This window comes from Schistocerca nitens, chromosome 2 (genome assembly GCF_023898315.1).
Source record: "Schistocerca nitens isolate TAMUIC-IGC-003100 chromosome 2, iqSchNite1.1, whole genome shotgun sequence".
Taxonomy (NCBI): Eukaryota; Metazoa; Arthropoda; class Insecta; order Orthoptera; family Acrididae; genus Schistocerca; species Schistocerca nitens.
This window is the reverse complement of record NC_064615.1, coordinates 349909122-349921603: the sequence shown is the minus strand read 5'-3', so window position 1 is coordinate 349921603 and position 12482 is coordinate 349909122. Positions and strand designations below refer to the sequence as shown.

Sequence of the window (12482 nt, the reverse complement as noted above, 5' to 3'; positions counted from 1 at the left end):
ACTCAAATTTTCTCTGAACCGTTCCGCAACTATATCATCGGAGTCTGGGGGTCGGTAGAAGGAGCCAATTATTAACTTAGTTCGGCTATTAGGTATAACCTCCACCTATACCAATTCGCACGGAGTATCTACTTCGACTTCACTACAAGGTAAACCACTACTGACAGACACAAACACTCCACCACCAATTCTGCCTAATCTATCATTCCTGAACACCGTCTGAGACTTCGTAAAAATTTCTGCAGAACTTATTTCAGGCTTTAGCCAGCTTTCTGTACCTATAACGATTTCAGCTTCTGTGCTTTCTATTAGCGCTTGAAGCTCAGGGACTTTCCCAGCACAACTACAACAATTTACAACTACAATTCCGACTGTCCCTTGATCCAAGCACGTCCTGTATTTGCCATGCACCCTTTGAGATTGCAGCCCACCCCGTACTTTTCCGAGGCCTTCTAACCTAAAAAACCGCCCAGTGCACGCCACACAGCCTCCGCTACCCGTGTAGCTGCCAGTTGAGTGTAGTGAACTCCTGACCTATTCAGCGGAACCCGAAACCCCACCACCCTATGGCGCAAGTCAAGGAATCTGCAGCCAACACGGTCGCAAAACCGTCTGAGCCTCTGATTCAGACCCTCCACCCGGCTCTGCACCTAAGGTCCGCAGTCGGTTCTGTCAACGATGCTGCAGATGGCGAGCTCTGCCTTCATCTCGTAAGCAAGACCGGCAGCCTTCACCAAATCAGATAGCCGCTGGAATCCAGAGAGAATTTCCTCAGATCCAAAGCGAAGTCTTTAGTGCCGACATGTGCCACCACCTGCAGCTGGCTGCACCCTGTGCTCTTCATGGCATCCGGAAGGACCCTTTCCACATCAGGAATGACTCCACCCGGAATGCACACGGAGTGCACACTGGATTTCTTCCCCTCCTTAGCCGCCATATCCCTAAGGGGCCCCTTTACGCGCCTAACATTGGAGCTCCCAACTACCAATAAGCCCACCCTCTGTGATTGGCCGGGCCTTGAAGACTGAGAATCATCCTCTGAAACAGGGCAGGCAGCTGCATCTGGCTCAGCCAGAGACAGTGCCTGAAACCTGTTTGTCAGATGCACCGGGGAGGCTTTCTGATCAGCCTCCGGGGACGTCTTTCGCTACCTGCCACGCCTTGGAACGACCTCCCAATCAACCATAGGCGAGGGCTCAGCCCCACTGCGGGCAGCAACCAGGGCAACCACAGCGGCAGACCGATCTGGGGACAGACGGGATGAGGTTGATATCCCCGTGATACCCAAGTCCGGCTCCCCACAGTGGTGCCCATTGGCAACAGCCTCAAGCTGCGCGACCGAAGTCAGCGCCGCTTGCAGCTGTGAGCGAAGGGATGCCAACTCAGCCCTCATCCGAATACAGCAATCACAGTCCCTGTCCATTCTCATCGATGTTGAACAACAGTTACTGAAACACGAGTCAGTGCCTAGATAACGCAAGGGAAACACGCAAAGAATGTATTAACTAACCTGTACAAATGCCTCAAGACTGCGCTACAATCTGCCTGAAATTACGATTACAGTAACTAAAACTCGAAATTACACCTCCTATACGAAACTCACACGCAATTTAAGTAAGAATCTACGAAGTAAACACTAAAGCGCGATGCTACAACTCTCAAATACTATAATACGCCCGAAATTTATGAATTAAACAATGCAAGTACCCAAAAACACGCAAAGAAATTAAGAATTAAACTATGTAACAAATAAGTAAGATACAAAACTTCCTGGCAGATTAAAACTGTGTGCCCGACCGAGACCCGAACTCGGGACCTTTGCCTTTCGCGGGCAAGTGCTCTACCATCTGAGCTACCGAAGCACGACTCACGCCCGGCCCTCACAGCTTTACTTCTGCCAGTATCTCGTCTCCTACCTTCCAAACTTTACAGAAGCTCTCCTGCGAACCGCCGGCCGGGGTGGCCGAGCGGTTCTAGGCGCTACAGTCTGGAACCGCGCGACCGCTACGGTCGCAGGTTCGAATCCTGCCTCGGGCATGGATGTGTGTGATGTCCTTAGGTTAGTTAGGTTTAAGTAGTTCTAAGTTCTAGGGGACTGATGACCTCAGAAGTTAAGTCCCATAGTGCTCAGAGCCATTTGAACCATCTCCTGCGAACCATGCAGAACTAGCACTCCTGAAAGAAAGGATATTGCGGAGACATGGCTTAGCCACAGCCTGGGGGATGTTTCCAGAATGAGATTTTCACTCTGCAGCGGAGTGTGCGCTGATATGAAACTTCCTGTCAGATTAAAACTGTGGGCCCGACCGAGACTCGAACTCGGGACCTTTGCCTTTCGCGGGCAAGTGCATGGTTCGCAGGAGAGCTTCTGTAAAGTTTGAAAGGTAGGAGACGAGATACTGGCAGAAGTACAGCTGTGAGGGCCAGGCGTGAGTCGTGCTTCGGTAGCTCAGATGGTGGAGCACTTGCCCGCGAAAGGCAAAGGTCCCGAGTTCGAGTCTCGGTCGGGCACACAGTTTTAATCTGCCAGGAAGTTTCATATCAGCGCACACTCCGCTGCAGAGTGAAAATCTCATTCTGCAAGTAAGATACAGTTCCATCAAGTAAGATACAATTTTTGCACATCACAATCTGAGTCATTGCCTCAACATCACACAGATCTCCTAACTGCTGTGTCTATTTTACAATAGCGTCGATAGGAAACTGCAAAAAAATACCTATGTCGTAGAGAATGAGCATTTATGTGCATTCAATATTTTAGTTATTTCATTGTGAACGAAGATTAAACACGAGGTACCATAAGGTAAAAACCGAACAATTTAGTCCCTAGAAATACTTCGGTACCTGATAAATCGCCCATTTGCCGAATGTCTACGCTCCAAATTCAATCTTTTTCAGGACACATTCATTTTGGTATTTGGAATATTTCGCAATGTTGCATGGGGGCTTAATTATAATGGAATGCAAATAATTTTAATTTTTTGGTTTAGTAGCTGTCTGTCCGATTACGAAGTCTCGTAACGGTTGGCCCTGACTAGTATTTGTACGCAATCTGACTGCATAGAACAACAACAAAGAATGAAATGAAAATTTCCGTTAATACAATCAATTAATTAAGTCCCCAGCAACTATAAAACCTACGAAGCCAACAATGCAGTGTAGCTGTTCTGTGTGTGGAAGTATGACTCAACGTACGCATCTGGCACGGTTCTTCTTCAATAACACAAGAAATTTTAAATATCATTTATACTGAATTAATTAAAGGAAATAGAAATACCATAATTACTCAAGAAAACCAGAATTACACTCTAATACAAGAACACAAGCCAGATGCTTTGTTGACTGAACCTGTAATGACGCATTATTTAAAACATGGAAATAATGAAAAAACACGCAATATTTTACCTTCATATATATTGACGAAAAGCACTCTGATCATTACAGTATTTCCATTCGAACCATCTGCTGTCTAGCCCATCAAACAACTGCATAAAACATGGAACAACATCTCGACAAACACCGCCCACTACCACATCTCAACACACACTGACTACTACGAGTCCTCGACAAGCACTGCCCACTACGACATCTCAATAATCACTGACTACTACGAGTTCTAAACAAGCTCTGCCTACTACGACATCTCAATAATCACTGCCTACTCCCTCGTCTCGACAAGAACTGCCAGTGGAGGAGGGGGAACAATACTCTCTAGCGCGATCTCTGGCGCTGTGGCTCAGTGCAGCCACCTTTCATATGCCCTTCCTCCACGGGCTAGAATTTGATGGTATTTTAGCCAGCATTGGTGGTGAAAATACCACCAAATTCGTCCAAAAAAAATACAGACAAAAATCAAAAGATAAAATTAATACATAAATATCACATAACTAGATAAAATTTTGGCTTTGCACTGACCTTTCAATAAGCTAATATATAGAATACAGTAAGCAATACAAATTCTTTCATACATGTGACTTTACATAATAGTTTACACAAGTATTATGTGGTTAAACAGTTCAATCAATAGCGTCAGCAATGACGAATATGTGCAGGTAAGAGTCTCATAACTTTTCACAAACAGTAATACACAAAAAATCAGTTCACACAAATATTCACATAAACGCTTTCCATAGCCCAAGAATAAGCAGTTGACAGTTCCAGCAGTAGCACCCAGCAATGGTCAACAGGTGCAAATACCAACAAGTAACATTATTTCAATAGAAGCAGTCCATCAGTGGCACCCAGTAATGTTGAATAGGTGCAGACACCAACAAGTAACACCATTTCAGTATAAGCAGTTCCATTAGTGGCACCAGCAATGTTGAGCAGGTGCCGACACCAACAAGTGACATCATTTCGGTAGAAGCAGTCCATCAGTGGCACCCAGCAATGTTGAGCAGGTGCAGACATCAACAGGTGACATCTTTTCAGTAGAAGCAGTCCATCAGTGGCACCCAGCAATGTTAAGCAGGTGCTGACAGCAGCAAGTGACATCATTTCAGTAGAAGCAGTCCATCAGTGGCACCCAGTAATGTTGAACAGGTGCTGACCGCAGTCCATAATATTCACTTTCACTAATCACACTGTTCATCAGCAGAAATTAAACATGTTCTAGTGGCACCAATCATGTAGAAAAAGTGCAAATAACAGTCCATAATATTCCCTATCACTAATCACACAGTTCATCAGCAGAAATTAAACATGTCCTAGTGGCACCAATCATGTAGAAAAAGTGCAAGTAACAGTCCATAATATTCCCTATCACTAATCACACAGTTCATCAGCAGAAATTAAACATGTCCTAGTGGCACCAATCATGTAGAAAAAGTGCAAATAACAGTCCATAATATTCCCTATCACTAATCACACAGTTCATCAGCAGAAATTAAACATGACTAAATGTCACACATCATGTTGATAAGTGCAGCATCATCACTAATCAGACAGTTCAGGCATGAACAATTGTTTGAATACACATACAATGCTTTAACAAATTATTATCAATGCTCTTACACTAAACATACAAATCATAATAAACACACAAATGATATCAAGTAATTGTCACATTAACTATTACAGTACACAATAACAGTAAACCTATAATATTTGTGGGTGTCAGTGCAAGCCACAACAAACAAGTAAAATAATATTTAGGAGATAGGTGGGTAGGATTAGGAAAGGAAAACACACAAAACACACTCACTCATCTTTCATCCACATTTAGTGCTACTGTGTAGTTGAATAGTGTTAACTGTGTAAATGCAATTCTGTCAAAATTTTATGTTCATCATGTGTATCAAGTAGTAGTGGCAGCAATGTATAACAGTCAATAATAGTTAGTCAACGTCATAGTCATCATGTCAAGACCAATGTTTGCCAAGCCAGATCAAAATGTACGGTTGCTGAACAACTGTCAGTGACCCAAGATATGCAATTGCTTCCTCTCTCCAAAAAAAAGTATATACTGCTTAGTGATTTAACAAAGTGTGTGTGTAGACAATCTTCCTCCTACTTGAGTGTTCTAGTCTGCCATCTTCATCCTCCTTGTTCCATATGGACCAACAAAAAAAATTATGCTCCTCACTTACTTTACCTCTTATCCACCAAAACTCCAATAATCATCAGCATCACATAATCTCAATACTTCACTAATACCTCTTCAATACATCGATACATATAAACCTTATCATCAATATCATTTACCTTACCTCTTGTCCACGAAAACTCCAATAATCATCAACTTCACATAATCTCAATAATACCTCTTCAATACGTCGAAACATATAAACCTTAGCACCAATATCGTTTCACTTCCATAACAACTCTTTCCTCTAGTCAGTCTCCTCGAACAAGTAGAGATAAAATCCTAATGCAAACTTTAATTCAGCATCCCATACAATCCGAAGACACAGTGTCCACACACAACCTCTGTGTAATCCATCTGACCCAAATTTTCTACTCATGACCTCTAACAGACTTTAGTTCGAATAACTCTCAGTAATTAAGTACGATTACGGAGTGTGAATGATCATAATATTTCACAGTGTGTACACCACTTCAAGAATCATGGCAGAAACAAACATGTGGAGTATTTTTTTGTGTCGAGTGTCACTTCCTATTTCAATTGCTCACGAAGAATGCAGTGTAATAACTGTCAATGGTCTAACCTAGTGTTGGTATGTCATGTCGTTAGCTTCCTTCCTATTAGCATAAATTTATACAGCTTCCATAAAACCTCCAGCTCATGTGACTTCTATGCAGTTTCTTGTACCAATGTCGTTCGTAGAATTATAGCAGTTCATTTTCTTATCTTAAAAATATAAGGCACTGAGCGTAAGCAAAACATCCAATAGCGAGTAAATATACCAGCAGAGAACAGAATGTCAACATGTGAATGCAGCACAATCCTTACAACGAGGCTCTGCCAAGCGAACAATCTACAATTAATACCATAGTGTGACCTAAACCAGCACCCCCTGTAAAAGAAAGCCTGTCTACGTAGTGCGTGACGTCACAAGATGGCTACACACATAGTCCCTTCTTCAACAGTTTCACGGAACAGTGCTTGTGAATAGTCGTTCGGCGAGTTACGCGTCAGTTTAGTATTATAGTGAATGGTGTTCCTGCGTTAGTGTACGTGATTTGGTTGTTTAGTTTCTGTGCACTAAACTGGTGATCTGTTTTTCTTTGCTGTGAAAATTTCGTTGCCTGCAAAATGCCGTATCGTTGTTGTGTGCCGAATTGTAGAGGAAATTACGACGGTGGACCAAAAGTAACCGTGTTTAAATTTCCGGAGGATGAAGCAACGAGGAAGAAATGGTTGTCACGTATTCGCAGACATAACTTCACTCCTTCTTCAAGTTCAAGAGTAAGTATTTGTTTTGTTTATTTCTTAAAAGAGGTTAAGTGTGCTAACACAGAATAGGCACTTATGCAGTAAGGAAGGTCAGCGACATTTTGACTAATAGATCTTAACTGAATAAGTGCCGAACTAAATAGCGTTTCGTTTTCTTGCCCTGGCAATTCTACAGTTTAGCTGGTATAGGTTATATGAATTCTGTAAGTTCAACCAGCATAGCCTAAGCACAGTCATACTTACGTAGTTAAATATCTCATATCTTTATACTTACTGTTTATGCTGCCTGTTGTTAGGAATAAAAGTCCGTTTATAATTAAGTACGTGCACTTAAGATACAGACGACTTTCGATGTATTCTGCTTCTGTATTTAGTGTTTCTTTTTGCTGTAAAAGTCTTTAGGAAGTTGCCTGTTCAAAAACAAGTAATGTGGTTTACCCAGAAATTGAAAATGAAGTAAAAACAGTGTCTCAGTCGCTTGTTTTTAATAAATTATTGGTGGGAATTTGAAGTCATTGCAAGGAATGTTACTATTAGGGAATATAGTAGGCTTTAGACTTAACAGTGAACCATAGACAGGAAAAATGAATGGGTACATGAATGGATTAACAGGCCATCACAAAATGCAAAGGGAGAAACTGTGAAAACATAAAAAATACTTGTGGATTTTACAAATTCTTACTTTCTGGGTCTGGAATTTCAGATACATGCCAGTGACCTACACAGCTGTCTTATAGATACACAGCTACAGTACTTGAAAGCAATTGTGTGCTCATGTTTAGCCTAATAGGTAGCACATAAGTGGCAATGTATTAGTTCATCATACTGTCAGTTTTTATGTAAGTTATGAACTGATATCAAAAGCAAAACAGTGTCTATCTGATAAAAAGCACTACCTTTAAGTATTTCGTAGCTCTAAAGGTTACACAGTGTGACAATTACTTTGTATTATTCTGTTACTGTGTCACAGTTGCTTCTATGGATTACACCTGTGTGAGTTTGGTGTCATCATGCTTTCTTGTGTCCGAGGTGTGTGTGTGGGGTGGGGGGTGGGGGGGAATAGAGCAAGACATTAAGCAAAAGTCCCACCCCTCTTGTGAATATATGAGCTTCAAGGCTAAATTATAAAAAAAATTGTCACTGTTATTGAATCATGCTACAAACATTAGTCAATGTTTGTAATTTTTGATGGGGAAAGTACTTTCTTCATTTCACCATCTCTTTAAGAGCTTGTTGCCATGACATGTAACTGCATGTGTTTTGATATTGAAGTGTTATTGTTTTATAGAGTTACTATGCCATGGCCACATTTATCACTTGAGTATTCTGCATTTTAGTTGGGAGTCTATTTGTATTTTAGAACTAGAAACTAACTTTATATTCATAAATTGTTTTCACACTATTAATATTGTCATCACATTCAGTTGTAAGCACAGTTTTCATTTTTTATTCATTTTTAATTACAGGTATGTCATGTTCACTTCCACAAGGATGATGTTATTTGGGAAACACAAATTGTGGATGAAAGGACTGGTCAGTTATTAAGAGCCCCCCTTCTCAAACCACGTTTGAGACCACATGCAGTTCCATCACTACTCCCAAACTGTCCTTCCTACCTTTCAAAGGAAGAAAGTAGACGTGAAGGGCCAGAGGAGAAAAAGCAAAGGCTTGAAAATGAGCAGTTAGCTGCAGCGTTACAATATAGTTTAGCATCACAGAAGGACTATGAAAACACTTTCAGCTTCAGTTCTTTAGAAGAGTTGATGTTGCGTACGAAGGAAGTGGATTTGCCCAACGAGTGGAGTGTGATCGAAAAACACAGTGATTTTGTTTGTTTTTTAAAGATAATAAGAAATCCAGCACCATTAATCACACATTCTGTCGTTATAGATAGTAATTTAAATGTTTCATTGTTTAAGAAAGATGTACAAATTAAGACATTAGGAAAAAGATCTTTTCCTGTAATTGTAATCAATATCCATGAAATTGTCAGTGTACTGCAGGAGTTTTCAGACACAGATTGTGGGCACTCAGAAACTTCTATAGATAGTATTGTAGAGATAGTGAAAGACAGTCTAGGAGTGCTGAAAGACAGTTTACAGGAGAGTGAAAAGGAGATGGTAGACTTTATATATGAACAAGTTAGTCTCATAAATGTAAAGAAATTTAATCATAGGTTTAGTTCTACATTTATGATACTGTGTTGTTTGCTATTTTCCATTTCATCTCATGCTTACAATTTTTTACGTAGCAGCTCATTAATGAAAATGCCACATCCAAGCACTCTGCGTAGGGTCTGCAGCAAATTTAATGTGAATCCATCTCACGAAAGGCTTGGGGGAAGTAATTTCCTGTCCTATGCAAGACAGAAATTTCAATACTTGAACAGCAATGATGTCAATGTTGTTTTGAGTGTAGATGAAATTCATCTAAATTCTTATTTGGAATATAAAGGAGGTAGTGTTTTGGGCATGTCATATAACTCGGAATGTGCTGCAAACATGGCACATGCCTTTGACAAAGACAAGACAATGCCATTTTGATCACCTTCCTTTATTATTTTGAGAAAAACTTACACAAACTGTGCTATAGCAGACTCCACTTTTTTTGCAAACAAGGTTAGTTTGTTTTGGTGATAAATGGAAGACAAGAGCAAAATTGCTCTATAGTTCTCTACATTCTCTGCAATACTTTTCTTTGTATACTGAAGTTATTACTTTAGCTTGTGATACATGTGAGAAATCTGCCAATTTGTAATGATTCATTAATTGTTACTGTTGAAAAAGCTACTATAGTATTTATGCATTCTTTAGGTAGACAAACTTCGATTTCACGTAGTGTTCGTGGTGTTCCTCTGTCTTCTACTACTGTCACTGTTATGAGTGCAGATGTGCATGCTGTGACAATTGCCCCTCTTTTTCTGAGTTTACTACTTTCTCTGCAGCTGTTATAACTGTTGTTCTCTCAACATTTTCTTATGTAGATCATGTTTGCATATATTTTACTACCAATACAAATGGAGAAGCTGGTGGGGGAGGGCTTTGCAGTACTTTCATGGCCTTTGTGTATAATGATTGGCAGGTCTCCTCATCTAATAGTAATGTAATTCTGGAACAGCTCTCACTTCTGTTACAAGCACTATTGAGTGCCACTAATCCTCAGGTTGACTAATTACTGAGCTCTTTAAATAGATGCTTGCTCTGTGCCATAAAGTGCCTTCTTGTTAGCTCATCTTTGCTGAGGAGAAAAAATCTGAGGTGGACTCTCAGGTATGCCCTTCTGTTGGCTTTTTGAATATATTTGTTTATAAAAGAATATTAAAAAAGCTTAAGCCTGTCACAATTGCTTTTCACTCACCTAATCTAATTAATGTTAGCAGATCATATTCCAACACCACTTGACACATTTTTGCCACATAACATACACTTACAGTTGGTAATTACTTGCAATTTACAGGGTGACCTAATATAATGTCTATATGCATTGCCATTTTTCTACTACAGTGCTTTCATATGCATTCTTCCTACACAAAACTTTATGGTGCAGTGTTTTATTTGCATTCTTTTAGTGTCCCACTTAAAGACCTTCCATTACTACCCTGGAGATTATAAAATAGCAATTTAATAATTAATGTTGTTCAAAATTTATCATTATTATTCCTAAAATTATGAAACTTAAGTCTCAAGAATGTGGTTATTGTTAATGTTTGGCCTTGGTGTCCATAAGTCTTAATTATTTTGTCCCTACATAGTATTCATGCTGTACATCTATAATTTTCTATTGTGAACCACTATAATCTAAAATTTTTCTCATTCCATGTGTTAGTGATTGACAAGAGTGTATGGAAGATGAACAAAAGAAATAAATAAATTCATTCATACACAGAATTTTTTTACTTAATTTGCATTCATTCATATCAGCATGGTCAGTAGATGAAACTTTTTTTCCACTTCTAAACAATTACCAGTATATATATTTTGGAATGATGATCTGTTAAAGTATTGCAACTAAATAGAGCTGAACCACCACCCCCACCCCTTTCCCCAAACTTACGGAAGGATGAAGTATCTAAGCCACTGGTGAGTGCAGCCCAAATGTGATGCCAAATGAAGGTAAGTGTTCATTTTTCACAATTATTTCATCACAGGTCACATCACGTCATAAAACTTCTCAACAGATGAAATGAAAGTTTACTTCGTAGTTGAAATTTATTTATGTGCAATTCATGCAAACAGTTTGTTTCAAAGTATATACTTCTTAGTACAGAAACATTCTTTCTTCAAAGGTATTCAGTTTAGAGCAGCGAAATTCTAACCTGGTAATCTGTATTTTGAGACCTCATGTAATTTCAATACATAATGGAAATTTAGTTAACTTACTGAGAAAAGAGAATTCATTGAAATTTGTATTGGCATACCAAAACTTTATGGCAATACCATTACATACTCATCTCAGGTCAGTGAGATTTTCTTAATGGAAAGAAAGTTTCTTAGGGAAAGGTGCACAAACTGAGAAGAGATATCATATCATTCATTAGAACTGCATTTTACTTAAAAAATATTAACAGGAGAAATTTCTTTAAATTTAAAAAAAAGCATGAATACGAGGTTGCTGAAATGGTGGACTAAAACATATGTAGAACATGTCTTTCAGGGCAGTGTTAGTTTTTGAAACGACTCATACTATTGCTTATTACCAGTGCCTCTCTCTAGGGGGTGTTATAATTCGAACACTATTTGCCCAATTTTCGTGTTTCTTTTTTTAATTCACACGTATATCATCCAACCAGGTTTTAAAATAGATTTTGCTACATAAGGAATAAGCAGCGGCAATAACAGTGTCCTTAAAATGTTAGCTGCCAGTGTGCTACTTTGCAAATTGCTGTCCACACTATTAGACCTGCGTCAAAGTGATGCAATATTTAACTTAAAAAACATAACAAAAACCCTAATAGAAAGTCCGCGAGAGCATACGAGAATCTTTCGCGGGTGGCTTTCAATCAAAATTTTTGTCATTAAAAATCGTCTTACACAGGAGCTGCAAAACGGAAGAATGGTGAATGGTGGCCAGCCATAAAAGATAAATGTATACCGTTGCAGACGTTTATATTGGCCTTTTCGAGATTTACAATTTATACTACAGCACTTACAGTTTAGGAATGGTATTGGAAAAGAGCACACTGGTGGCAAACACTTGCACTTTGTGTAGCTGACGATCTTTGAACGGCTAACCAAACTGCCATCAAACAAGTCGTGACAATCCCCATTAAAGCAACTTTAAAATAAACTACAATGAAATGGGTCCATTCATTTGGGAGTTTTGATGCCTCAGATAATGAAAGTTATTACAGCCACTTTTTACGTCGGGGCTAAATGGTATGCAGAAATAAGTTACAGACAAAAGAACTGGGTCATTTGAGAAAGGAAATCTTGTAATTCATGAGAGAGGTATGTCAGATTTCTTTACGAATTTTCCTCGTGCGGTTTCCGTAACAGTCTTATTGCTGTGGCCAAACGGACTGCGAGCACCGGCACCAGACTACGTGCGTGACGTCACTGAGCGGGCGCGCAGGCTTTCCTCTATAGGGGGTGCTGCCTAAACCCCATGTTCGTACACCGCATATCAG

The 12482-nt window shown here is 39.6% G+C and overlaps 1 protein-coding gene across 1 annotated transcript; it reads left to right on the top strand.

Moving 5' to 3' along the window:
• Positions 1 to 6494: 6494 nt before the first annotated feature.
• LOC126234402 (uncharacterized) lies at positions 6495 to 10743 on the top strand. Its single transcript, XM_049943090.1, has 2 exons — positions 6495 to 6868; positions 8323 to 10743. The coding sequence occupies exons 1-2, from the start codon at positions 6716 to 6718 to the stop codon at positions 9397 to 9399; spliced, it is 1230 nt and encodes a 409-aa protein (XP_049799047.1). The 5' UTR covers positions 6495 to 6715; the 3' UTR covers positions 9400 to 10743.
• Positions 10744 to 12482: the final 1739 nt, after the last annotated feature.